General features: G+C 33.9%; 1 protein-coding gene across 1 annotated transcript in view; it reads left to right on the top strand.

The window, feature by feature from the left end:
• DPYD (dihydropyrimidine dehydrogenase) overlaps nucleotides 1-27,310 on the top strand; it is an 802,527-nt gene that overhangs the window by 173,614 nt on the left and 601,603 nt on the right. Inside the window, exon 4 of the mRNA XM_055340016.1 lies at nucleotides 19,803-19,890. Coding sequence (XP_055195991.1) covers nucleotides 19,803-19,890 — 88 coding nt within the window. The remainder of the gene's footprint in view (nucleotides 1-19,802; nucleotides 19,891-27,310) is intronic.

Raw genomic sequence — 27,310 nt, 5'->3', positions numbered from 1 at the left:
CCTACTATGAAGTTATTCCTTCCTTTAGGCTTGTAAAACATTTTGTACATTCTTTTAATTTATCATATCATATATACCCGTGGTTGGGTGTTTAAATATCTGTGCCCAACATTATGGTTATTGTGAGAAGTTATAGATAACTTTCTATTGTATTCATCTTTGAAATCTTGGTGTTTAACATGGTGTTTGTCACATGGCAGGTACATAGAAAATGCCCGATAAATGAATACATACCTACTGCTAAAACAAATGGACTAGTCATATCTTTTCTTAATATCATCTCAGTTTAGGATTGTGAGCTTAATCCTACACACACACATACACTCATACATACATAAGCATGTAAAAGATTGTAGAAGGTGGCAAGACAATATAAAATTTATGTGTCTTAACAAATACTCATCTAAAACAACATTTTTAAAAGTATGTAGTGGTTTCTACATATTACTAAACAAAAATATAGTTCATTATTTGTCTTCTAATTATGCCAGTGTTACACTGGGTAAATACAAGTTTCCACTGTCAAATGACTTGATGGCTAGAGGGAAAAAAAAATAACAGGAGACTATGGATAAATTTGTTAGATTGGCTAAGTAAATAAAGATAACATTAAAAGCCATCGAATAAGGGCATTGAAGATTCAAAATCTGGATTGTAGCAATTTTCAGAAGCATAGACTAGAAACAAAGAGAAGCAGAACAACAGGAGTAAAAAATCTGACCTAATGAGCAGTCTGCATGTATCTTGGAGTTTTAGGGCCTTAGGAAAGGTTAGTGAAATAATTCTAAATACCAGCCCAGCAAAGGTTTGTGTCTGTGGGATTTAGTAATGCTGGTTTATAGGTAGGACAGTAAGTAAGTTTAACATAAGCCAAAAGACTGAGCTCCAGAGAGGCATGCCACAGGTAAGTTGTTGGTGGGGGCAAATGCAATGCACACATGACTAAGTAAATGCATTTTGAATAGCTTGTTTTATATCACTGTTTCATGTACTTCTCATGATTCTAAAATAAGTATTATCTCACTTCCCAGATGGAAAAAGTTAGACATAGAAAGATTAGATGGCTTCTTTCAAGCCCTACAACCTCCTAGCGGCAATGACAGGATATAAACCCATATTTTCTGGCCCCACCCAGTGTTCTTTTGATTATTTTGTGGCTCTTTCTAGAAGGGAGCTTGATGTTTCCTCTGCTGGATGCCAAAATGGCATCATGTACACAGAAATAAATAGGAATTTCTTACTCTAGTGCAGGTAGACGAGGTCAGTTCCTAACACTTAAAAATGGGATTAAATGACTTTCTTAAGGACTTAATTCAAAATTAAGTCAGACTGCCAAGGAATACAGAGTGGAGAATTTGGAGCAATCTATATCCTCACCACTTAATGTAGCTGAACATTTTGCTCCTGAACACAGTTGTCAGATATTTTACCATTTCTATTGTTGTGGGTAGATTTTTTTTCAAGTTCTTCATTTTCCTTTTAAAATAAAAATCTCTGCACTGTTAATGAAATTTTAGGAGAGGTCTCACTATAAAGTTAAAACTGAGTTCCATTTATTGAAATATTTTTCTCATTCAAAGAAAATGTTCAGAATATAGAATTTTGGTGATTCTTTATCCACTTTACCCAAAACTGAAAACTGAATGTGGTTCTTAACTATTGTTTTTTTTTAATAAGATTTTTACTCTCATATTCTCATCACATTTTAGAAACATGTGAAGAGGACATCAGATCATTGTCATTTTGAATTAGAAGGTGCTATAAAGACCATCTAATCTTATATCCATTACCTAAAGATAAGAAAAATGAGACCTAATCAGATCAATTATTTGATTAGGGTTATATAATTTGTCAATAACAGAAAAGGAGCCAGAAAGCACTCTTTGCTCAGGGCTTTTTCAGTATAGAAGGGCAGTTATGGATTAGATTCTTGGATGTATCTTCCTCTGAGAGTTTATTTTTAGTTTTTTTTCCTTTTTTTCTTTTTTTTTTTTTTGCCACATTACTGAATCTCTGTGTGATGGGAGATGTCTATAAATGAAATAATCAGGGGCAGGTGTTCCCTTTACTTGGGCAGTGTGTATTATGGGAATATAGTAGTGCAGACCAAAAAAAAAAAAAAAAAAGAATTCGGGCCAAGCTTCCTCTTTGGGTATTCATATGGTAAAGCTGTATGGAAAATGATGATCATTTTTTTCTTCTTAAAGAGATTGTACAATTTATATCCCTTTGGAATCCACAGTGAAACTTTGTAAATATTATAAATATTTCCTTTGGAAGTAGATGTATATAAGATGCATGAAGTTAGCTTATCATAAATAAATACTTTATATACTGTATTTAGTGCTGAATTATAGCTCTCTAAATTACTTTTAAATATATGGAAAGGGGAAAGTCTTAACAAGGCAAAATATTTCTGTTTGTAGTAAAGGGAAGTAAATTACCTTGTAAAAATTTTAATTTTCCCAAGATAGGAATTATATAAATCCTCAAAATTCAAGCTAGTGCATAGTCCTCCTTTTATCACTATTATTACTCATTTATTCAACTGACATTTGGTGAGCACCTGGACTGACTAGCTGCTGGAAGTAGCAGGACTAAATCAGCAATCTCCCTATCCTTGTCAGCTACCCTCCCAGACACTCTTCTGCACCAGGCACCAGGATCTTCCTTCAAACCCTCCAGCCTGCTGAGCCTCCTGCCATGTCATGGCATTTGAACATCTGTTCCCTCTGCCTCCTCCTTTTCTCTTCTCACTCTAGGTGATTTCTACTCATCCTTCAGATGGCAGGAAGAATTTCCTGGATCCCCCAATCTCATTGCTCTATGCTATCATAATCCATCTTTATTTGCAGTGAAATGTTTGTTTGTCTGTTTGTTTAACCCTAAGCTACAGAGGAAATATCTGTGTCTGTTTTACTAGCCATTATTTTCTCTTGGCCTTGCACCTAACAAGCTCTCAACCAATATTTGTTGAATGACTAAATGTTCTCCTGAGACCATCAGCCATTTGCAGATACAGTTAATTTAAAATATAATTATAGTAAAATGTGGGGATGTGAAGAAGTAAATTAATAATCTTTACGAAGGGAGAGGAGGTAATTGAGGCAGGCTTCTTATGAGGAAATGGTACCTGTGTACTTCCTGAAGGATACCCAGGAATTTGTCAGTTGAGAAACATGACTGAGGAGTTTTGCTTGTGTATTGAGGGAGAAGCAAGAGCAAAGGAAGGAAAATGGGAAGAATATAACATGCTTAAAAACAGTGCTTTTGGGGCAGCCCAGGTGGCTCAGTGGTTTAGCACTGCCTTCAGCCCAGGGTGTAATTCTGGGGTCCCAGGATGGAGTCCCGCATCGGGCTCCCTGCATGGAGCCAGCTTCTCCCTCTGCCTGTGTCTCTGCCCCTCTGTCTGTGTCTCTCATGAATAAATAAATAAAATCTTTAAAAAAATAGTGCTTTTGCATTAGCATTACCAAAATCAATATTATACTATCGTCTTATATGTAGAACTTTAAGAGATGTTTCTCTTCAATAAAAAGGATTTGTGCACCCACTATGCTGGGAGAACAGATTAATAGCTTCCTAGCTTGCAAAGCAGTTTCCTCTCAGTGGGATTGTTCTGAAAAGTTCACCTTAAAAAAATATCAAGAAGGGAACAGGTGGAACTTTTCACAGCTTGAATGAAAATGTGGTGCATAAGAAAAATTTATTCTCCAAAATTATTATTATTTTTTTTTCCAAAATTATTTTTTAAACCAGTTTCTCTTTTTTGGTATAAAGTTGAAAACTTAAATATCTCATCATATGAAATGCATTCATTTACTAGAAGAATATCCATTTTAGATGTGTGAAATAAAGGAGGCAAAAAATTATACCTCTATCAGAGAGCTTCCCTTGACTAGGGAATTCATTTGCCTCCCGGCCTAATCCCACCACCCTGGGTTCTACCTCTTTTCATTGTTGAGATATAAATTTGCCTACACTAACTACCCAAATGCAGAATTCATTACTGAAGCAGACTCACCAAAACTATTAATATGAACTAAAGAAGGAATCACTTGGAGAAATGAGGTAATAATTATGGTGGTCATTGCTGAATGTAACTCATCTTGCTACTGAGGTATCCGTGGAGATCACTTCATGCTTGGTTTTATAGTGTGGCTGCTGACTTCCTTATCAACCTTATGGATGCAGTAGCACTTAACATCTTACATATTTTATTTCTCATCTCCTGGTTACACAATTTTTTTTTCCAAAATGATACCACTTCACTTATGTATCCTGCAAGCACCCTTGAATTGGCTTGGAAGATATTTTTCAAAATGTTTCCTATGTTTTACATTTATTGAGCAGCTACTATTAGTCTGACATTGTTGTTGGTATTCTTCATGATTATCTCCTTTAGTTTTCACAGGAACCTACATGGTAATTATTTTACAATTTCACCATAAATCTGTGCTTCCCTCCCAGTAGTTATTGAAAAACAGTGCTACAGAGAATACATTTATTCCATTGTATTCTCCATTGTTCCTAGATAATAATACATTCGATTTACAATGATTTACATTAGTGAGCATTTACCATATGGGAGGCACTAAATTTTTTTTAATGTTTTTACATATGTTAATTTATTTAACCCTCCCTAGAATGGTATGGTATCTAGCCTATAATTAGCAATTTATGGGTGGAAGCTGTGGACACAAAGAATTTAAATAACTTTTCTGACATTACAAAGCTAAAAAGTGATAGAGTTAGTTTTAAATCCAGAATCTAGGCAGCCCAGGGTAGCTCAGCGGTTTAGTGCCGCCTTTAGCCCAGGGCCTGATCCTGGAGACCTGGGATTGAGTCTCACGTCAGACTCCCTGCATGGAGCCTGCTTCTCCCTCTGCCTGTGTCTCGGTTAAAAAAATAAAATAAAAAATCCAGAATCTGTCACACTACATTATCTCTTAAAGTATTGTTTTGTGATAAGTACCTAATGGATGGTATATGAGTAAAAGAAGAGGGATCAGTTAAAAGAAGAGACCAGCCGTTTGTGGTCAAGGTGAATCTAGAAGTAGTTGGGCAGAGAATCTAGATACTTCCAGTTTCTCTTATGTCTTCCTCAAGTCCTGTATTACTTGGCCTGTCCATAAGGGAAGTATATACACACCAGAACACACACACACACACACACACACACACACACACACACACAGGCTGAAGAAACAAATCCATTTATTGTGTTTTTAGAATTATGCTGGCATTGGAGATAGAGGAATGAACAGATGGGGGTGCCTCTAAACTTGGGGCAAGTATGTACATCTCTCACCTCTCCATAACCACATCTTCACATCATAAAAATGTGTTTTCATGTCTCTGCTTCACTGTGAGCCTCTTGAAGGCACAAACCATGTCTTACTTACTCATCTTGGTATCTTTACCATCTAGTGAAATACCCAGCAAATAACAAGTGCTCTTAGGTATTTGTTGAGGAAGGAGGGATGGAAGGAAAGAACAAAAAAACAAAGGAGATAATATGTTACGATCCATAGACCATGAACACGTTTAAGTTTTACCTTCACTGAAATTCTTCATTGACCTTTCTTAAATTTAATGGTGTATATAACATACCATGACAGCATTGTCAGTGTTACAATGAAAAGCATAGTCGATGGCATTTTTTACTTTACAAAAATATATATTATTTGCCCCTTACTTTTTTCTTTTCTTGTTTTTACAGTTTATGTTAAGCCGTAGGCAGCTAATTTTGATTACCATGTTCAAGATATTATTTCTGAACATTATGTCCTTTGGCCTCTAGGCTAATTTTTTATAAAAACATTTTGATGATAATCAGGCCATCATTACATCAGTTCATTTTTCAAGCAATACCATTGCCTGAAATTGTGGTCCACCTTAAGATATAAATTAAATTGAAAAGATTAAGCATTTATATTCTTATCTGTTTTTTCCCCATATTCATTAGTTTCCTGAAATTTCTGCTTATTCTTCATGTGCAATGTCAGCATTGAATCTTAAGCATAAACTCCTAAGGACTGAAATAATGTTTAAGTCACTTTATACAGAACCTAGCAAGAAGTCATAGTGGTCTGCACAACAGCTTTAATGGGGACAATTTTGGTCTTTAATTTTTTGCTACACTATATAATGTTCCAAATGTATAGTGACATCATTATTTTGGGCTTGGTCATGATTATGGATGTCAAATATATTTTTATTTTATCTATTATGACTCATATTTGTGACATTTCTCCAGAATGTTCCTAATTACTTTTATTTTGTCAGTCTGGTATTTCTTTGAAAAAATATTTTATTTATTTATTTGACAGAAAGAGAGCAGGGGCAGGGAGAGTAGTAGAGGGAGAGGGACACAAAGGCTCCCTGCTGAGAAGGGAACCAGATGTGGGACTCGATCCCAGGACCCTGAGATCATGGCCTGAGCCCAAGGCAGACACTTAACTACCTGAGCTGCCCATGCAGCCTGTCAGTCTGGTATTTCTATTAGAAAGACTGATCTTTGTGATTTCTTGATAGGTAATTATCAGAAAAAGCTTTGTAAAGAATAACATGATCTTTAAGTATTATTGTTAGGCACCTTGTGAAGTAAATGAGGAATTTTGTTAGATTGTTTTTAAAGGCAGTCATTTATGGAATATATTGCATAATAATGACTGGAACATGTATGGCTTTTATGTATCATGTCAGAAAATCTTTCTCAGGTTCTCTGGGGCTACTGGCTATCATTATGAGAACTACAGCAGAAATGAAATGATGATACCCCACAGGCTGGGTTTTGGAGAAAGTCAGACCTGGGTAAGAGTCCTGAATCTGGATTTCACAAACTGTGGGGCAAGCCCTGACACTTATCACACACTGTGAAGATTTTGAATGAAGTAGGAGAGAAAGCTGGCAATCTTAGACTCCTAGGAGATTTTTAATAAAATCTTAATAATCACCAGGATTACAAAAATAGGAAATAAAAGACTTCAAACCTAAAACAGAGAAGGAAATTTTTGTGCCATAGTATATTTATCTTTAAAATGAGAATAACAGGGCAGCCCCGGTGGCTCAGCGGTTTAGCGCCGCCTTCAGCCCAGGGCGTGATCCTGGAGACCCAGGATCAAGTCCCACGTCGGGCTCCCTGCATGGAGCCTGCTTCTCCCTCTGCCTGTGTCTCTGCCACTCTCTCTTCTCTGTGTGTCTCTCATGAATAAATAAATAAAATCTTAAAAAAAAATAAAAACTATTAAAACAAGAATAACAAAAGTACCTCTCTAAGGAGTTCTTTTCTTTCTTTTCTTTTCTTTTCTTTTTTTTCTTTCTCTTCTCTTCTCTTCTCTTCTCTTCTCTTCTCTTCTCTTCTCTTCTCTTCTCTTCTCTTCTTTCTCTTCTCTTCTCTTCTCTTCTCTTCTCTTCTCTTCTCTCTTTTCTTTTCTTTTCTTTTCTTTTCTTTTCTTTTATTTTATTTTATTTTATTTTATTTTATTTTATTTTTATTTATTCATGAGAAATGCAGAGAGAGAGGCAGAAACATAGGCAGATGGAGAAGTAGGTTTCCTGCCTGGAGCCTGATGTGGGACTCAATCCCAAGACTCCAGGATCACAATGTAACACTCAACCACTGAGCCACACAGGTGCCCCTCATTGGAGTCTTAAAAGGATATAGTGAGTTAATATATATATCTACCTCATCAAGTGATTATGAAGATTAAATGAGTTAATATTTTTAAAACCAAGTGCTAGCATACAGTAATCTTATGTAAGTACTTATTCAATACATTGAACCAAATATAAGCATTTTTTCATTATAGGTGTATGTTATTTACACAAGCTTGAAGAACAGTTATTTGAAAATGTATTTTTTCCAAACATTAACAGCGGAAACTAGAGTATTACCAAAATTCTGGCTTTTTAATCCAATTTCAAATTAATCTATTTCTAAGCCAAAGTAAACTAACCCAACCATTTTCTTACTGGAAGAGGAAATCCAAGAGACATCAGGAAGTGAATCAGCACTGCATTCTAATATGATAATTGCTTTGATAAAGGGACCCACTGAGTGTTCTAGGAGATCAGAATGGCAAAAGCCAGGGAGCTTGATGAGAGACACCTGAACTGAATTATGAAGCAGGCTTAAGGTGTGACTTTTGAGGCAGGGAAAGAACATACAGGAATGCAGAGAGGGTAAGAATGACTTGAGGTACTTACAGAACTACAAGGTTCTAGAGTGGCAAGTGTTGCAGCTGGGAACTGTAGGAATAAAGGAAGTTAAGAGCCAATGCTTAAAGATTGTTTTGTGAAAAACTCTCCTTTAAGCAGGAAGATGTCATGATCTTTTTAAAAAAATTGTGGAGAATGCGTTTGTCTTTTACTTAGAGTAATCAGCATAGACTTTGATTAGGAATGAATATTTAAATTTAAATTTGTGCAGGGGAAGTGTTTACTTTTTACTTTTTGAAAAGGGGAAATGGCATCATTTTTGTGGAGGAAAACTTTTAGAAAAAAATTTTGTAGATTCCACACATGAAACTGAACAGTTTCAACGGGAAGAAAATCCAGATCTGGCTGTTGCTTTCCAAATCTATTCTTTCAGCACTGGAAATATTACAGTTGCTGTTGCACTTATAAAAAGAAAAAAAAAACTAGACAAGTTTCTTTTACATGAAGTAAGTCCAGTATATTTTTAAGTCACCATCTTCAAGTTAGCTTCAGTAAATTCTTCCCTTCACCAGCACAAACTTAGAACATAGTAGCTTTTTAATAAATAACTTTAAGTTGAATTATTCCTACTACATTATAATATCTAGATAGCTAAGATTTGGATAAATTTGTTTCTAAATTCTAGTACTGGTGAATGATATAGTATTATTTTAAGGCCAAATATTTTCTTCTGCTGTTGTTTTGACTTACTGAGTCCTTTTAGCACTTGTGCTGTCACTACCCTTTATTTATTTGATGAGACCTGAACCATTGTTCTGTTAGCTTTTGTGAACCACCAGATACTCAGAAGTATAAGAAGTATATTCTATTGTTAAAACTCTTACTAAAACACTCATCTGGATCTTTCACATGACCTTTGGAGTTTTCTGGGAGAAGAAAGACTATGGGAGCATCATAGGTTGGTCTTTGCCTGGTCGACTGAAATGACCAAAGTAAAAAAAAAAAAAAAAAGAAAGAAAGAAAATTACAGAGGATATTGTGATTTTTAGTTGACAATCAACATCAAAGTATGTTAATTTTAAAGGTACATGTTATGCTCGTCCATTGCAAAAATATTCAAACAGTATAACATTGTATGAAGTTAAATCTGTCTCAAATCTTAGCCCACTACCCTTAAGTAGGTTTACATATTTACATAAATATGTTTTCGTAGTCAAGTCACATAAATCTAGAAATAGTACCATAATAAATAACCTATTTTGTTTGTTGATTAAAATACTGTGCTCTGTTTCTCTTTTACATCTTTATTAGAAACCAGATAGAAAGTTGTCAGTATTGCTATTATTGTTATATTATTTTTGAAATTGCCTTCAAATAAAGCATAAAATATAAAGTGTTTTTAGTCTTGAAATTTGCTGAAAAGTTTACTTTTAGAGCATCTATTACTAATACATATTACCTTTTTGGTTACCTTCATATAGGGGATTCACTGATATTAATTTGAACACACACCAGGTGTTTTAAAATTTGAGAAAATAATTTGCACAGCATATGGATGGATATGTTATAAAAAATAATGTCCTTTTTCTAAGAAGTCTGGGAACATCCTGAATACAAACCAAAGAGTTTATGATACAAGTGGGGGAATAGTCCAGGTGAAGTAAGATTATTGAGTATCAGGAAAGCTATAATAAACATGGTCAGTACTGTCACCTAGTTTCCTTTAAGGTCTGTAAAGGATCAAAATATATTGAGCATCATCTAACAGCTGTTTGGAATGTGAGGGGATTCACAGTTGTGGTGAACAACAATATACTAGTTTGAATAAAAGACACATAACTTGTCATTAAACTAAAAATGGTATATTGGACTATAAAATGTATTGAGAGACTTGGATGGTTGAAAATGGCTACACGATAACTAAGCATGTAACTGACTTTTTTATTGATGTATGTAGTCACGTATATATAAACTTATTCAAATTAAAATGGCATATAAATATATGTATTTTATTAATTATAAACTGTCACCTAAGGAAAGACTGTATTTGTAAATAGTATATTTTGTCAGGGGAAAGTGCTACCCTACTCTGGAGGATAAGATATTCTTTGTCACTGGGGCATCTGGGTGGTTCAGTGGTTGAGCATTCTGCCTTTGGCTCAGTTCATGATCCTGGGGTCCTGGGTTGGAGTCCCATATCAGGTTCCCCACAGGGAGCCTGCTTCTCTCTCTGCCTATGTCTCTGCCTCTCTCTCTGTGTCTCTCATGAATAAATAAATAAAATCTTAAAAAAAAAAAAGAAATTCTTTGTTACCACCTCACCAAATGGCAGAAATTGAAAAGGGGAAGGGAGAGTTTTTGGCTTTTGGCATGGCTCATAGGATGGGAAGCTACAACTGTCTTTGGTAGATTGGAATCTGGGTTCATCTGACACCAGTTGCCACCACCATGCTGTCTTAAGTTCGACCCCAATGAGATCAAAGTCCTATACCTTAGGTGCGCTGATGCAGAAGTCAGTGCCAGGTCTACCCTGCCCTTGAAGATCGGACCCCTGGTCTGTCTCCCAAAACGTTTGGTGACAGCATCACTGAGGCAGCCGGTGATTGGAAGCATCTGAGGGTTACAATGAAACTGACCATTCTGAACAGATAAGCCCAGATTTAAGTGGTACGTTTTGCTTCAGCTCTGATTTCTAAGCCCTCAAGGAACCACAAAGAGACAGAAAGACGCAGAAAAACATTAAAATAAACAGTGGAAATACCATTTTTGATGATACTGTCAATCTTGCCCTGACAGACCTGGAACCATTAAAGAGATCCTATGGTCTGCAGTGTTGATGGCCACCATCCTCATGACATCATAGACGGCATCGCTGGTAGTGCAGTGGAACACCCAGCTAATTAAGAACTACAAAGGATAACAGTTCAATAAAGGATCATTTGACGAACAAAAAAGAAAAAAAAAAGCAAAGGAAGAAAAAAGAAAAGTGGAAGGGAGAAATATGCCTAACACAGGCAGTAAAAATATGGAAGTATTAGGAGAAAATGTGTGGAGCAGGAATTAAGGAAAGCATTTTTTATCACATAGATTCTTATATTTAACAATTTGCATTCCTTAGATACTTGCTCAGCTATACATCCACAATAGGATAAGTTATACCTTTAGTGAGGATATAGCCATTTTCAAACTTTGTAATATATTGTGTAGTTCAACCAGCCATCTTAGATTTGGCTAATTTTTAAGAGTTTATTTTTACCTCACACTGTTAGGAAGAAGAACCAGAAGCCTTAAAAAGAAAGGATTTGGTATAAATAACTTTGGATCACTGATGAGATTGGCATGTGCTTTAGGGATTTAATTCCTCAAGAAGTGTAGTGACTTGTAGGGATTTTCTATAAACATGGATGAGCAAATATGTATGTGCCAACCACTAGCATAAATACCGAAAACCAAAGGTGAATTATAGTCTCTGTCCTAGATGGTCCTTTTTTTTTTTTTTCTTTTTGGATTGCATTAGGCGATAGGATTTCTTTTCCCCTCATTCCTTGCATTCATTCATTCGACATTATTGGGCATGTAAAATGTACATGGTGTAGTAGTAGCTGCTGTGTGGTATACAGAGAAGAAGCACATTGCATCCAGAACTTGTCCTTGATATTAAGCTCTGGTATACTCATCTCCACACATAGTAAAATCCTACTTGTGCTTCAGCCACTAGCATAAGTATCTCTGTCAAAGAAGACTTCTCTGATTATCCTGATACAGAAATAATTTCTCCTTCTTTTGAAAACTCATAAGGAGAAAATGAAGACTTACTGAATATGTTTGTCAGATATACACTTTCTCTAATGTATGTAAATAGCAGTAAAGCATTATGCTGTGACTCTTACCTGAGTCCTTCCACATTAGAGAAAGTACCATATAACTTTCAGAGCATTTTGAGGATTATAAGAAAACCTGCTAAGTAACTAAAGAAGTACATAATATTTAGTGTGAATACATAATTTTAAAGAATTCTCACAATAAATTTCTGAAGTACAAATTATTGTCTCCATTTACATATGAGAAAGCTGATGCCCAGAAAATTTTAAGTCGTTTACCTAAAGTCTTAAAACCAATAAAGTGAAGTCAGTAATGAAATGTGGGCAATCAAGCACCAGAGCCTGTTCTCTTAACCTGTATTCTATATTTTCTCAGTTAATACATTGTAAGGCTTTGGATTAACAAGCACATTTGACTAATTAATATAGCATGTATATAAGTCTCTGTGGTGTGTTTGTGTGTGTGTGTGTGTGTGTGTGTGTGTGTATTCAGACTTATTTATGCTGGCTGTATTTAGTGTAGCCAGCTTTTACAAGGAACCCTATCCTAGGTACATGGTTTATCACTGTCTCATTATTGCAAGACAGAAGGCTTTTTATCTTCTCTTGAATCCAGCCACCGTCTTCAATGTCCTTAAGTAGTCTCAATCCCCACCATCTTTAAGATGGATAAAGAATGGTTTCCTAAGAGAGTTTTACCAAGAAGACCATCCCTCCAGGACATAAAGCAGAGCTTTTATCAATCATATTCTCTGGTTTTCTTGATTAAAGTCTACCTCTGTTGTAGCTGGAAGTGACAGGGATCAAATTATATCACAGGTTTTAATACCTAGATGTCTTCTGGGCAGAAAAACATTTCATAAACATTTTTATTGTTTTTTTTTTTGTAGTCACAGACTTTACTGTAACTGTTTCTCTATTATATATGAAAACATGCATGTGTGATATTAATTACTTCTAATAGTTGCAATAACTTACTTTTTATTCCAATTCAACAGTTCAGTTGTAAGTATGATCTTGTACTCTTTAAAATTTTTTTAAAAGATTTTACTTATTTATTAATGAGAGACACAGAGAGAGAGAGAGGCAGAGGGAGAAGCAGGCTCCATGCTGGGAGCCCGATGTGGGACTCATCCCAGGTCTCCAGGATCAGGCCCTGGGCTAAAGGTAGTGCTAAACCCCTGAGCCACCCGAGCCGCGCCCTCTTTCAATAAATTTTTAACAGAAACATTGGAAATAGGGGGCACTCTTCCCTCAGTGCTGCAACCTGTAGCAATCTCATTCTCCCCTTCAAGTCTCGGCAAAATTATCATCAGTACTATACATTTTGCAAATAAATCTTGTTTTCTTTACACAGGGTGGAACTTTTATTTAGCATTGTTATTTGAAATCTTACCTTATTATTTAGTATTTCTGTTTCTAATATCTTAGAGTCAGTAGATTATTGGACCCACTTCCTTTAGTTAGACTTGTTTCTCTTTTCAAACCTACTTAGTTTTACCTTCTGCATATAGGAATGGTGTGTTTATTTTCCTTCGATGAATCTTCCTGCAGTTATTAAGGTACCTGATTCTATCACATCCTTTTAGTTTCATCTTTGCACAACAAAAGCTTATTTTCAAGTCCCATCTTCTCTTGTAAGAAAGAGAAAAATCTAAGTTGAAGATTTTACTACATAAAGATACTCTCTTTGTGTAGTAAAATAGGACAGTATGTTAAAAATTTTCAGAAGATGATCTGCACTAAACTTTTATGGAAATACTTTATTTGCTTGTAGGACAAGATGTGCATGACTTTGTGACTTCTTAGGCTGTTGAGGCTTTTATAGCATACTTAATTTTTAAAATAAAAATATGGTTAAAAGTATCTTTCTAAAGAAGTGGCTATACCTAAGTTATTTAAAATGTAATAAATTAGCTTACTAATTTTAGGAATTAGTGCCTCAGTGACTACTAAGGTTATATAAGCCTTTGAAATCATGTGATACTGTAAAACCCTAATGTTTTCATCTTGACTTGAGAAGCTTCTTGAGGAGACCTTTTACTTTTTTTTCTTAAACTAAAATTGGACTCCAGGAGAGAGGATACTGTAGCCTTTTTCTAGCTGTGACTTCTTAACTGCTTTTTTCTCAGTCTTCAAATTACTCTGGCAAGGAGGCAGTGATGTTGCGAAGAGATAAGGTCAGTAGAACATCACCTTTTAAAATTCTAACCTGTCTTCATACGTGAATGGGATAGTCCTGGGTGTAAGATGGTAAATGTGTTCTAGTAGTTTCCTCAGCTGCCTTGGCCACTGGTCTTAATTGTGAGATTTCTGGAGCCTCAATACTCTGATCTATGAAGTAGAGATAAAAACAATCTTACTAATTTTTAAGAACCAGTCACATGAAGATAAAAAATGAGTATGAAAATTTAACTTATGTCATTTTGTTCAATTCAAAGTATGCAAAAAGTGTAAAGGTACTTTTTTAGCCATTAGTGTCTGAGAAAACCAATAATTCTCTGATATAGACTAAAGAAAGATTATAGAAAAGTTTTCAACTATATTTTATTCCTAGACTCATGATCATGATCATCCAACAAGATATTTTGAGTATTAGTTTTGTGAATTATATACTGTTTTAAGCCTTGTTTGTTTTGAATTGTCTTGAAGTACCCACATGTGAATGGAAATTTCTAGTAGATAAATAGCTCTATTTAAAAATTATGATTTAGTGTTACCCTGTAAATTAAAATAAATATTGAACGTCTTAAAACATGAACGTCATTGGTTCAGCATCACCAAGGCAGAATGATGCATAACATAAAAAACTGAGTTACTTTTCACAATGTTGCCATAGCTTCCTGGCTCAGCAGAATGTAGAAGCTTGGCCAAGATGCATATTAGGAATATTCAAAATTAGTGCCAAATACCCCTGAGTTAGTAAGAATCTATTGCGTAATCAGAGAAGCACCGTCAGAAAGAATATAGGAAAGGCTATTAATTGAATATTGAGAGAAGTGGAGAGACATTATTAGAATCTGAGTATTGCTCTTGACTACTTAATGTATCAGAACATTGAATTAGTCTCATTGTGTTTTAAACATACCAACCATCTTTCTTCAGTGTTTTCCTTATGATAGGATCTGATACAAGGATTGCAAGCTGTGGAACTCAGACTTGCTTTAGACACTACTAATCCCCCATTTCTTGATTTACACTCCTTTCCATCAGTTCTATACTATTTAAGTAGAAATATTGCCAAATCGTGGTAGGATATTAGACTAAGTGTTTGCCTATACTGGTGATTATAGGGTAGGGGAATTAGATCCTATACCCATTTGCTACATTTCAGTTAATTAGATCTTCCAAATAAAGGTACTAAACATCAAAGATCCGAGCCAATACAACATCAGTATTAGGAAAATATCTTAATTTTTTTCCATATAAATACTAAGTTGCCCAGTGTGATTACATATAGACTAATAATACAGGTTATACATAGCCTGGTCAAACAGTGCTGACTTGATTGAGCCAAACTCTAGTGAAAAACCAAAGAACCAGGCCGTTTTCAGGTAGACTTGTGTGATTTTTTTAAACCAAGGAAGAAATTATTATTTAAACTCATGGATTGGAAAATTCTTTAACAAGCATGGTTTAAATTCTAACTACTATGGATGCTTAACAATAAAAGAAGCAGGCATCTGTTCTCAGATGTATAAAGAATGAAATGCTTTTCATTTCATTACTTATTATAATTTTTTTTCTGATGTTAGGCTATAGAGTAAAATTCTCCAGCCTCACTAATATTTGGAAAGAGGAATTGTGGCTCTCTTCCCTGGAGAAAGATCTGTATATCTTTAATAGTTTTTGTCTCTTAAGTAGCAGTACTGAAGTTTTCATACATTTTTTATGGTCATGTTGAATCATGAAGGATTAACATTATTAAGGATTCTGTATTTTGCTTTTAATGAAACCCATTGTTATGCTCTATTAAATGTGGAAATGAAAAAAGTTTATCTTAGTAAAAAATCTAAGATGTTTCATTCTTTAAAATAATCTAATATACTACTTTTAGTATAAATATAATTATTTGGGGATTAAAAATATTACATAATTGTTTATCTGAATTAACTTTTGGCTCTTAACAACACATTTAGTATATGTGCTGCCGAAGTGAGCACTTAACAACACATTTAAAAATAAACTGCATTATAACTAACTTTGAAACATAAAAGGGGAATTAAATGAATGAAGATAAAAACAAGTATAATTTAAATGTTACTTCTAAGGAAAAATTTATGTAGAACTCTGGTTTACAATAATTGTTGACATATTCCCCTAAGTACTGTGTCTGTGATTTTTCATGGTATCAATCATTTAAAGCAATTTAGGTAATAACATTCTGACATGCATTTCTGCTATTTTATTTACACCATTTGCCTACATCATTGTAATGCAGTACCTTTCTGATTTGGTACAGTAAATGCACTCTGTAATATCTATTATGGCATGGTCAAAGGATAATTTATTGTCAAATAGAAAAATAGGTCAACACTAATGTCACTTGATGATCAACCTTCTCTCCCCCCCAAGTTTAATAAAACATCTCACCAGTATGCATTCCAGTGCAGTGGTTGATATTTTATTAGGACTACCTGGCTATAGCAGTAGTGTAATTACTGAGCTGTCAGAGTGATAAGTGGGATTAATGGCAGCCTGATGCACTTTAGTCTGCAGAGCGCTTAGAGAATTGCAAGATGGTATTATTATCAGAGTCTGCCCATTCTGGCATATTCATGGCACCAAAGAAAAAAAAAAGAATGCTACAATTCAGGTTTGCATTGCCCTGCCTCATTAACATCTGACATTTCCAACAGCTGTTATTTGTGAACTAGCTCAATAATAAAAAGGGAATTATTTGGTAAAGAGGCTTAATAACCACAACTAAAAATCCTTACATTGTCAGTGCTGTTAAGTGAATCTGTTTATGTTGAATTTAAGATTTTTCTAGAAAAACAGGGAAGTATGCTGTGCATTGATTTGGCTCATTCATATCTGCTGACAATATAACTTTATTTTTTAATTGCCTTATTCAAGTTGGGTGTTAAAAAAAAGAAAAGCAGAAAACTTGTGTGACTTCATGAGGGATAAGCAGAAGCTAAATGATATATGATATATATGTACACAGACATATATACACATATACGTACTTATACACCAATACACATATAAAACAAATAACTACATTTATTGCTTTATTACTGTGAGTTGCCAAATATTTTTAAAATGGTTTGACGACTTTTTAAAAATAAATTAGAAGATATTTAAGATGACATATTATTTGCTAAATTTTTAGCTATTTTATTTTACTACATCATAGGAAATCCTTTCAAATCACTAATAATGCTCAATATGCTTATCTATGTGAAGACAATACATATAATATCATCTCATTTCAACATCATAGACTAAATAGACCATCCATTATGCTCTGTTTGCATTGTTGTGCAATGTATGCTGCTGGTTACACTTTCAAGAAGTTCTTTTTGAACTCAGTGACAGTGTTTTAGGGGGAAATCATAAGTATGAGAAGATAGAAATTCAACTAAATGATAGATGTGAATCTAACAATGGCATTTAGAGAAATGATAGGGGAGAGGTTTAATGACTACATTTCAGAAGGACAATTGATTATGAAAAGCCTTCGGTACTCATTGTGTAAAATTTAATTTAGAGAGAAGGGTAAGGGCACAAACCAGAGAAAAGAGATCAGATTTAAAAACAAGATATTAATTAGGTGCTGAGAAATTGGTTCAGACAATGAAGAGGACTCTCCTACTCACAAAAGAATGACAAGGAGACCTGTATTGTTTTCTCAAAGGAAATGAAGCAAGGTCTTTACACATGGAAGTAGAGAGAAAATGAGCTAGCTAGTTACCTTTGTCGCTAAGCAGTGTAGGATTCATTCTCAAAGAAATTCTTGGAGAATTTCTTCTGAAATTCTGATGAATGTGACAAAAGTGTATCTTAAAAAGTGTATCTTAAGTTTTAGATCTCCAGGGCAGCCCGGGTAGCTCAGCCGTTTACACCCCCTTTAGCCCAGGGCGTGATCTTAGAGACTCGGGATCGAGTCCCACGTTGGGCTTTCCTGCATGGAGCCTGCTTCTCTCTGCCTGTGTCTCTGCCTCTTTCTCTCTGTGTGTCTCTCATGAATAAATAAATAAAATCTTAAAAAAAAAGTTTTAGATCTCCAGCCTAATTCTACTCTACTCAGTTCTTACTGTATGACAGACCAACCTGTATTAATTTACATATCTTGTCATGTTTTCCAGGCCTGGGCATATATTGGGTAATTCTCTTGAGTGATCTTGGACTCCAAATCCTACCCTTTTACACTTCCCTAATACCCACTCATTCTTCAATTTTCCCTTTGCGTATTCCTCTTCCCAATGAGCCCTCCATGACTCTTACCTTCCAGCACTACTGTTCTTATATGCTCCCTTAAAATACTGTTTTCACCCAAATTAACATTGACAACTACAATTGCCTTATATATTTGAACTTCCTCCAAACTGCAAGGTGCATGAAACCAGGACCATGGTGGTCTTCTTGAATTTTATATCCTCATATCCCAAGTTCTGCCATGTAACAGGGACTTATTAAATATTTATTAAGTGAATGAATAAATGAACAAATAACACTACTGTGCATGTGAAATATCATTCTAGCCAGAGGTTTCAGTCCTGAATTAGAATTGTGACTCTTGCTGTGTAGATCCAACGATGTATATCAGAATCACGCCAAAGGCTTTTTTCCCCCAAAATACAAATTCTCATGCCAATAACTCAGACAGAAGGGGCTCCTCTGTGGAAACAGTGACATTAATCAGGCTGGTTCTTAGACACACTAAAGTTTGAACATGTCTGTGGTCGGTTCCCCAAGAAGCATATTTTGAAATGAGATTAATATGCAGGAAGGTTATTAGAAGATCAACATCTGAACAAGAGTGAAGGAATCAGGATTGGATAGACAGTCATAATAAAGGCTGCAGTGGATCTCTGCAGACTAGTTCCCCAAGTCTGGACAAGGGTACTGGGCCTCTAACCTCTTCATTGTCCTGTAATTGAAAGCAAGCTGCCATTGGAAAGGGGACACGACCTTGGTTGAGCCTGTTCTCTTTGGCCGAGGGCACAGCAGCAGGGGAAATGTTTCATTCTGGAAGGGGGTGGATCTGCACTATGCACTGAAGCATGTACTACAAAGCCCAGTTGCCATGTGAATAGTTTGTAGGTTAAGAAAACATCAGAAAAGTGGAGGGAGGGAGAGATGAAGCGAGGGAAAGAAGGAGGGAGAGAGGAAAGGTGGGAGACAAAGTAGAAGGGATGAAGGGAAGAAGAAAGGATGTTACAGGTGATAAAATGAGAGACTTTGCTTCTGTGTTTGTATAATTGTGGTCCTCAAGCCATATAAAACTTTTATCGTAAAAGACTACATTCTCTAAGTATTGTCAGTTTAGTGAGAGATCAAAACAAGACTGGTTTAGTAAATGAGTAAATGGTGTATCTTAGATAAGTATGGTACTCTTAATCTCTAAGAGGAACACCGAAAAGAGGGGTGGTTAGCCTGAGTGGTGCTATTTCATATATCTCAGAAGGTGTACAAAAAATGAAACACAGATATTGTTTACTGCTTAGAAAAAGATTTTGTACCCAACAATAGCACTATTTTATTTGTCCTTACTAGACACTAACTCTGAATAGGTATTGGGTAGATAATACATTGACTGTTATCTCAGTTACTTTATAGTTTCTTTAATCTGGTTATTTTATTTCTTAGGTGCCTGAAATGTGCAGATGCCCCCTGTCAGAAGAGCTGTCCTACTAATCTAGATATCAAATCATTTATCACAAGTATTGCAAACAAGGTAAATTCAGATTTAGCTCTGCAAGTGAAAATAACAGCATTTGATCTTGGTATCTATCTATTAAGACCTATGGTTAAAACATAAAGCTTGTCTTAGTAAATTGGGTTAAAGTATTAAAGATATGATTTTTATAGGTGTGTAAAAATGTACATTTTGTTAATTAGTCTCTTCCAAGTTGTGATATAATTATTATAAAAATGCACATTCATTGTTTAATGACTTAAAATTTAGTTTTTGTTGAAATTAATGATTTTTTAATGCAAGGCACTCACTGAATAGATTGTAGCTTAAGCTTGCTAAATGCTTATAGATAGGAACTGTCATTGATTAGCAAAACACATTTCAAATTTGTAAAATATCTCTGTTTTGGCATTAAGTCTGGAACACTGAGACACATCAAGGAAATGGACCTTTCCCTGTTGCTAAAATTCAGTTATTTGTTTAAGATTTGAAATAAGTCATAGAGACTAGATAGAGTTATAATTAAAAAAACCTCCAAAGACCAAAAAAGAGAAAACAGGCTTTTATGAGCATCGTAGAACAAAAGGAACTTTAATCTTTATTTTTTTGAAACCAATGTAAGCCTAAGCCCAGCTTTTTATTCACTGAGTGAATGTTTGATTGAATAATTAATAGTTATTTTTAAAAAGATTTTATTTATTTATTCATGAGAGATATACAGAACGGCAGAGACACAGGCAGAGGGAGAAGCAGGCTTCCTGTAGGGAGCCCTATCTGGGACTTGATCTTGGGACCAGGATCACACACTGAGCTGAAGGCAGATTCTTAACTGCTGAGCCACCCAAGCATCCCTAAACAATATCTTTTGTTTGTAAGAGGAGTATTATGAGCTCTTACCCAAGTGTCTGATGCTTTAGCAAATGGGCAAAAGCTGAAGGAAGTCTTCCCAAAAGGATGCAGAGGATTCTTCTTTCACAATGTTTGACACTTATCTTCTAAAATACTGTTCAAATCCAATAAGTGCTCCTTCAACAACCAGCTACCTTTTTTTTTTTATAAAGACCATTTCTCAATGTCAATTATTTTTAAAAAATATTTCAGGAGAAAAATGGTACATTTATATAGCTTAAGGATTTCAAAAGAATTAAAAATATTCCTTAGGTATATGGTGTGGTATTAATCTACATGGACATATTTCTTAGGATTTGAAGTCTAGGTTAAATTTTTAGATTGAGCACTTATTTTGAACCCAGTGAAAATTATTTATGAGAGGAAGACAGCATGTGTCTTACAAGGCTGTAGTATGAAGTAATAATACTTGTATGCAAACATCTCTAATAGTTATTATTTAACAAATATTTTGTTGATGTGGTAATTTACCTCTACATTCAGTTCATAATTTATGAGCAAAAATAGATATATTAAAAAAAAACCCACAACACTCTAGCCATATTGGATGTGGCTGGGGCTGTGATCCATGCAATCCAGGAAGAATATTCAGTATAGGCAAAAGTAGCAATGTGAATTTATATGTGGCAAGTTTGGGCAAATGTAGTAACTCCAGTGTCGCTATGGTAGGGCCTAGATTACAGAGAAAAGAGTGATGGGAAAAGACAAGGCAATTAGACTGGGATTCAGTTGTGAAAACATTGAAATTCTATGCTCAAAATTTGAGACTTAATCCCATACATAGTAGAAAAATCCCTAATGCTTTATATTTGTTTGTTATATGTGTATAATTAAGATGAATTCTAGGAAGTGATCTCATTTATTAACTTCATGATACCAAATATCTATCATCACAAGACCTCTGTCTTGTATGTGAAAATAAATAATTTATGTGAAACTGTTAAGTGAAATCTTATTTGTTTAATAATGACTTCATAGAAAAGGAGTGAAACAAAATGTTCAAAGTTGAAGTCTGAAGTGTTTTGGCTAAAATTATTTCCAAGGTAGCACTCTTGAATTTAAGCATGAAGAGATATTACAGTTATGATCCATGCTAGCTAAATGTTCCCTAGATATTCCAAAGTTCAGTGGTGATACTGTGATTCTAATTAGTGTATACCCCATACGTTCAAGGTCTATACAAATTTATAGGAAAAAAAAAAGACCCCAAGGGAATAATGGTATTTTTTGAGAAGTTTATAAAATGTCTAAGCAAGATCAGAATCATCTCTATTTTAGGAAAACTTCCCGTTTCATTAATTTGTCAATATTCTTTCTTTTTTATTTGTCAATATTCTTTACTGCTTAATGAAGCATTTTGTTTGGCTATTTATTTAAACAGATTTTGATATGAAGAGAAGATATTTGGAGACATGTAATTGAAAATGTGATCTTTTGCCAGGCATTTAAGGAACTCTATCGTTAAGTAGTGTTTTGTTGAAGAATCACTGAAGTAATCATAAAAGGTCAGAGATTCTTGTTCTTTAAAGCCTGCAGCTTTTTAGATATTTACCAGCTGTGTACAATGTAGGCTGTCCCACATTGCTCTGCCAGTGGACCTCAACTCAGGAGGGGGATTCTTTCCAGGTTGAGAGGGTAATTGAATCGCCAGTCTCAATGAGCCTTGTGCCTCTTTGAGAAAAGGATGTCACTTGTATTGTATTGTGTTAGGTTTCTGTGATTCAGTGGAGTTTAGCCCAATACTTCCATTCTTTATTTTCTTACAAACTGGATTACAGCTCTAGTTTTCAAAGGTACACTCAATGCTATTGTACCTCCTCAGTCAGTTTTTCTCTGTTTCGTTCATGCAGGCTGTTGTTTGCAATTGTATCTCTCAATCGGAAGTACACGTTTCAGAATCATCAAACTGTGAATACTGGGTTATATTTATTGATAGCTTTCCTTTGGAAAAAAACAGTACTTTATATCAGAATGCAAGAGGTCGATCTATAAATGTAGTGAAAAAAAATAACTGTTTTTAAAAATGTTCCTTTGTTTCATTTTAAACAATAGAGATACTTTCTCTTTTTAGAATTTTCCATCAAATCGTAAAGTATTGATTTTTCCACTGATTTATATATTTTATAGAATCTGTGTGCCCAGATTTGTGTGGCTTTTATAGGTAGATAAATAAATTTAATAATACACGTTAGAGGAAAGCTGACTAAATGATTCAGTGTAAAAGAAAAAGCTCTTCTTTATCATAGATCTCCACTGAAAGTAACAAGAAATCAGAGGAGAAACAAAAATGTAACCAGCAGAATTCATTTGATAAATACTACTGATAACAATATTTTTATTTAAAGGAAGTCGTCTTGATATATGTGAATGCGTATATGTGTATATGTGTGTACACATACATACACACATGCATATTCCTGTTAAAATGTTAAGAAGCAGAAGTGTAATCAATTTACTTCATCCTCCTTTTGGGTTTGCTTTTTAATTACAATGGCTAAGTGGTTTAATGCCTTTATCAAGTAGAATGTTGATCATTTCCAGAATCATTTTCTAAAAGCATAGCTCTAATTATATCACTCCCTTGCTCAAAAAATGTTGGCTTCCCAGTGCCTAGAAACTAATGTCCAAATACATAGCCTATTATGTAAGCCTATTAAACTTTCCTCCCGCTATCATGACAGAGAAATAAGGAGATAAAAAAGTATTAGGAAGCCCACAACTTATTATTCAACTGTATTTGAAAATATGAATATTTTAGATTTACAAAATAAAGGTGATGAGGTTTCCTTTGATACATAAGGCTAGTCCCTTCACTTGTTTTGCTAGATGAGAACTAAGACAACCTCTTTCCATTCTAAGAGGACTGTCAGAGTCTTACCTGCCTGCTGCCATAAAATGGTGCCCAAGAGAACAGCTTTTAAAAACTGTTATGCTTTTAGGGGGGAAACAAGCAGATTTGAATATGCCATTTGGCTTAAATAAATAGTTCTGAATTCATGGGTCAATTTCATTTACAGTTGAGATGCCAATATTTGACTAACATGAAAGATGTATTTCTCTAGGGCTGAGTGAATTCAAGTTTTTACAACTGCTTTATAGTATGGGTCTGTGTCATTTAGTATGTTAGTCTGAGTGGGTCTTCTGACAGAGAGTAAAGTACTGTACTTCAAATTAGCTCATTCCTAAGTCATAAAATAGTGTTTTCTGCATATTAATTTTATCCTTTTAAAACTTGGTAAGATAGTATTATGCTTTATTAGTCCATATTGGATTTGCTTTATTCACATTTTTGCGGATTTTCTTCATTTTTTTCCTTTCCTTTTTTTTCTTTCATATTGGAATTGCCATGGGAAACTGGTTTTCTTTCGCTTACACTGATGCTATTGGAAAATTAACAGAAACCTAATTATTGTTCACTGAGCATTGTCTCTGGAAGGGGTCTGTTTTAAGGATCTTTTTATGTTTAGTGTTCAACTAAGTGATTTACCTAAGTTTTTTTTTTTTTTTTTCCCCTATTTGGTTTTCATCAGAGTTCTTGAATCTGCATTGATGACTTAAATCATTTGGCGAAATTTCTCATGGACTTTCTGTCATCTCCTTATGGAACTCTTATTAGATATATGTTAAACCTTTTTACTTTATCTTCCATGACTATTAATTTTTTTTGTATTTTTAAAAGTTCTGCTTGCTATATCTTCTAATTCATTTTCCAAGCTTGTCCTTAAATATATAAAAATACTCATTTTCATACTCTGGGAGTTCCACTAAAGTTTCTGTCTGATTACACTCTTTGTAGTGTCTACTGGTTCCATTCATCATTCTTTGTTTCTTCATATGTCTGTTTGTTTATTCATTCTGTTAATTTTCTTTGAAGCTTATCTGTAGATATTCTGTGGGGAGTGCAATGAGTACATTTTTCTCTATAAGGGATTTATATTTATGTTCTCAGAAGACCTGAAAGTGGGATCCAATATTTGCCTGGTTTAACAAAAGCCAAATTTTAAGTTTTTATTTTGTTGTAAAGAGCAAAAAATCTAGACTTTTTTTCTCTAAATGACTAATAATTTGAAATCTGTTGAATAATATATTTTCCTACTGTCCTAAAGTGCCACATTTATCATATATTTAATTCCATATTTATTTCGGTATATTTTCAAACCCTGCATTTGGCCTACCAATCTATCTTTGATAGATCAAGGTATTTTAATTGCTATATTGTGTAATATACATTATCATTGACTAAAGCCATTTCTCTGATATCATATTTATTTTCAGAATATCCTAACTTTTGTTGGCATATAAAACTGAAATGAAAAAAAACCTCTACAAAATAATTATTGAATACCATGTTCAGACTATAATAGAATATTAATTTAAAATTATTAATGCAAATGTATGCCCATTTTGCCTTATTCATTTATCAGTTGATATAACATTATCTGAATATTCCAGAATTCAGTCATTAATTTTAATATATAACTTTCTAATGTTGAATCTGGCAAATGAGAGGATACTCAATTTACTAGTGTTAAAGGATTGGAATATTATTTTCAAAATGTCCCATCTTCTTTAATGTATTCAGCTGAAAAAGATAAATGGAAATTACATTGTCTACTGAATCATTAATGCTTAGGCAAAATCTATCTTGTTTCTGTTTTGTAATATATATTTTCAGGCCTTTAAAAGGTTATATTTTTACTTTTAATCACAGTTAATGCAATGTGTAATGTAACTGCATTTCTTCATATTTGTTTCAAAAGATGAACATTTACTTCTGGAAAACTTTTTGTAACTCAAAGTACTATTAGTCAATTTATTACAAAATATAAGTGATATAAAACCTAAAAGTAATATCAGTATAACTAAATGAAAAAAGATTTCCATTATACAACTAAAGCCAATTTTTTAAAATTACTTTCTGTCTCTTTTTTTTTAAGATTTTTATTTATTTATTTATTCATAGAGATGTAGAGAGAGATAGAGAGGCAGAGACACAGGCAGAGGGAGAAGCAGGCTCCATGCAGAGAGCCCAATGTGGGACCCGATCCCGGGTCTCCAGGATCATGCCCCGGGCTGCAGGCGGCGCTAAACCGCTGCACCACTGGGGCTGCCCAACTAAAGCCAATTTTATATGAAACAAACAATACCACGTTGCTTGTGTTTGTATGTTATTTATGGACACATTTAAACATATGCCTTTGTTAATATTTTTAAAACTTAAATTATTGAAAAAACAGAACAGCAATATCTAGTTTTATGTATGTATCTGTAAATTAAACTGGAGTTGCCACTTTTTTATTTAATATAATCAGGACAAAGAAAAATCTATATAAACATATAAGATACTATGAGAATATGTTTTAATATTAATAAGTAAAAAGAAATGTAACAGAATCTAGATGAATGGAATTTTAATCTATCTAGCTATCTCCTTGTAGAGAAAGGAAATTTGAAACCCATCAAGGCTAAGTGATTTATCCCAGATCCCATAACTACTTGATAGAATAGCTAAATTTACTTGATTTTTTTTCTAGTGTGCTTTTGTCTACCTCACACTACACTATCTATATGAATAAAGTATATTCTGAGTCATTATTAAAATATAAAGTATATAAAATATGAATGTAAAATATGAAATACAGAATGTTAAATATAGAGTATATTATATTTACATATATATATAAGCAGTATAATTTCTGTTATGAGAATTTAGTAAGTGCTATTAATACCTTAAATGGTGAATAAATGTATATCACAGTAGACTTCATCTTTTTAAAAAACATTTTGTTTAAATACAATTTAGTTTAACATATACTGTATTATTAGTTTCAGGGGTAGAATTTAGTGATTCATCAGTTGCATATAATAATACCCACTGCTCATTATATCAAATGTCTTCCTTAATGCCCTTCACCTGACTACCCCCTCCCATCTCCCATCCTTCCAGCAATAGTAAACTTCATCTTAAAGAAATTTGAGTTTAGTTTTCTGAAAACTGGTAAATTGAAAAATGTAGGTAAATTATTATAATCAAAACTGGTTTTACTTTTGAAAGTAGTAAGAGGTTTTAGTTATTATACTTGGAATGGAGACTTTTCTGGTAAATTTATTTGTACCCATTGTACAAATAGTGGCTGACAACTGATTTTATGAGCCACAATACAATAATACAGTATGGTAGACACTGCAGCACCCTGACAATGAAGAAATTTCACAATATTGTCAGTGAAAAGCAAACCCTCACAAAATAATCTGACTTAATTTTGTTTGAAAAGAAGAAAATAGAGTGTTCTAGAAGTTCTAATAGCATAAATAATGAAATTTTGTTTTTATAACTAATTGTCTTATACATCTGATTTTCTACACCAGTCACTTGATTTGTTTTAAATCTTGCTTGAGGTTAGATTATTTAGGGTGAACTAATTTGAAATCTTTCTTACCTTCAGTTTATAATTTTTCTATTAAATATATTTATTATTTGGTATTTTTTATTCAGAACATATAGGCACACTTTGTTTTATTGCATTTTGTTTTATTGTGCTTTACAGAT

Source organism: Nyctereutes procyonoides, unplaced genomic scaffold (assembly GCF_905146905.1).
Source record: "Nyctereutes procyonoides isolate TBG_1078 unplaced genomic scaffold, NYPRO_anot_genome, whole genome shotgun sequence".
NCBI classification, from domain to species: domain Eukaryota; kingdom Metazoa; phylum Chordata; class Mammalia; order Carnivora; family Canidae; genus Nyctereutes; species Nyctereutes procyonoides.
This window is presented reverse-complemented; position numbering and strand designations above follow the sequence as displayed.